Source organism: Micromesistius poutassou, assembly GCF_964030765.1.
Source record: "Micromesistius poutassou genome assembly, contig: SCAFFOLD_6689, whole genome shotgun sequence".
Lineage (NCBI taxonomy): Eukaryota > Metazoa > Chordata > Actinopteri > Gadiformes > Gadidae > Micromesistius > Micromesistius poutassou.
In genome coordinates, this window is record NW_028179384.1 from 2,501 (window position 1) to 5,000 (window position 2,500).

Genomic DNA, 2,500 nt, shown 5'->3' on the forward strand with positions numbered 1-2,500 from the left:
CGTTCCTTCGATGCTGACTGCGGTCACCGCGTAATAACGTAATACATGTGAATTCAGTCTCGTATTCCAGTTACGTATTCACTCAACATTATGTATTCCTAGCTTTTATGAGACCAAAATGACTTAAAACAATATTAGCACTGCTAATATCATATCTTCTATTTAATCATATATTCTTTATCAACATATTGTTCAACATGTAGAGATAATTTCCGCTACAGTTCTTACAACTCAAACGGTCCATTAATCGGAGGGAGATCCTGGTTGCTGCGGTAAGCGATGGAGTCCAGAGGCAGCAGACTGCAGTCATCACGACTTGACTTTCGCGGGTGTGGGAAAACGTTTCCATGGTAACAGCGAGCTCCACCAATCAAAGACGTCGTGTTACATTTTAGGATTGTGGGTAGTGTAGTAGTAGGTGGTTTCAGATGACATCGGGAATAAAACGTGTTTTTCTAAAATCAATCATTTACGTCGTTAACTTGTCGTTCTGCACGTGGTACGTATACTTTGGATGGTTACGACATTATGGCTTTGAATCAAAAGCTCTATGGAGAAAATGATCGGGATCTTTACTTCCGGAACCCCACTGTTGCTCTGTTCAGCTCGGCTACAGGCTACGTGATACCTAAACCCACATTTAGACATCGGTAATTCATACATAGTAGTTATTGGGTAATAAATACCATGTGGTACATCGTAGTATTTGGTGTCCGTGACGATCTCACGCAGCGCAAACTGCGCATGCGCCTCGGTCCAGCGAACCAAGCGGAGGCGGACGACTCCCAGGACTCTGGACGGCGAAGAAACACATCGTCTCCATAGTCGACCTGTGAGTGTCTGGGATGCGTCCAGTACACAAACGTCGGGGTCACCAGTGCGGAAATTGTTATAAAAGAAGTGAAGAAAAAAATTCCTCACGTCGACAACGCAGCGGCGGGTTGTTTATTCATCAACCAAAACCAAAAATTCAAACTTCGCGCCGACCGAGCAAGAAACAAGTCGCGCTGTCTTAAAGAGACAGCGTCCCTATTACACAGAAGGAGGTAGTACGTTGGAAAACATGTCAATAACACAGTATGGTGAATTATATCTAGAGTCCACCACAACATGAAATAAACACACTGGAATGGGAATTTGGAAACTTTATTGACAGCAAAAAGAAGAAACAGCTTGCAATATGTTAATTATAAATCCCACAAAACCTTAAGCAGTGTATTCAAGCAACTCTTAAATATTTTCCTAAAAAACTGATGATTAATGATTGCCCCTTAATAATCCTAATAATAATCATGATCATATTAAACATTATAAACCCACACATTAAACAAACGTTATGCAGTAAGCGACCTCATCCTAACTAAGATGGCCATGAGGGAGATCATGTTGCCATGGTTTCAAAGCATCAGTTACAGATTGGCGAGTCAATCAATTCCTCGACAAATTATCAAACGCACAACTTAATGGAATATGAGTGATTTTAGTCATAATAATCACTTTGGTATATTATAATAAGAGTAAATAATGATTAAATTTATTGAAGCTTCCTTAAGGATTAATGTTTGTTTTCCAAATCAAAGTGAGTGCGAGTGTTGTGGTTGAGTCTGAGGCGACCTGAGCCCCACGCCTGATGGTCAGGATTATGAATGATGATCAACCGTCCAACCAGAAGCCTCTTCATCATTCAGCTCCGCCCCTAAACACCAAGGAAACACAGGTCAGCTTCCATTTGATTAATCGTCGAAAATCTGTTTGAACGAAGGTTCAAGTTGCGAAGTCTGAAGTCTAATACTACTACTACTACTACTATTACAATATTACTATCACTGATGAATACTGTTATAATATTACTATCACTGATGAATACTATTACAATATTACTAATACTGATTAATACTGTTATAATATTACTATCACTGATGAATACTATTACAATATTACTACCACTGATGAATACTGTTATAATATTACTATCACTGATGAATACTATTACAATATTACTAATACTGATTAATACTGTTATAATATTACTATCACTAATGAATACTATTACAATATTACTATCACATTAATACTGTTATAATATTACTATCACTGATGACTGTGAGGAAGTACTATGTATATTACTGTGATGAAGTACTATGTATATTACTGTGATGAAGTACTATATATTACTGTGATGAAGTACTATATATTACTGTGATGAAGTACTATGTATATTAATCTCATGAACTATTGCAGTAATTTACTGTGAAGATATTAGTGCCCTCCCACCCATCCTCCAAAAGTTGTGATGTCACAGACTACTGACCTTGGGGTCAGGGGTCAGGCCCAGAAGATGTTTCTGCCCCTCAGTGATCTCAGAGCTGGTGTCAGAACCTGGCAAGAAGCAGACTGTGAGGAGCTGGATGGATCTACAGAGCTAGATGTATCTAGATCTATAGAGCTAGATGTATCTAGATCTACAGAGCTAGATGTATCTAGATCTACAGAGCTAGGT

General features: G+C 38.6%; 1 protein-coding gene across 1 annotated transcript in view; it reads right to left on the bottom strand.

Moving 5' to 3' along the window:
- Positions 1 to 1,130: 1,130 nt before the first annotated feature.
- LOC311372882 (BOLA class I histocompatibility antigen, alpha chain BL3-7-like) overlaps positions 1,131 to 2,500 on the bottom strand; it is a gene marked incomplete at its 5' end in the record, with an annotated part of 2,873 nt that continues 1,503 nt past the window's right edge. Inside the window, 2 exons of the mRNA XM_084489814.1 lie at positions 1,131 to 1,696; positions 2,312 to 2,379. Of these exons, the coding sequence (XP_084345940.1) occupies positions 1,685 to 1,696; positions 2,312 to 2,379 (80 nt within the window). The remainder of the gene's footprint in view (positions 1,697 to 2,311; positions 2,380 to 2,500) is intronic.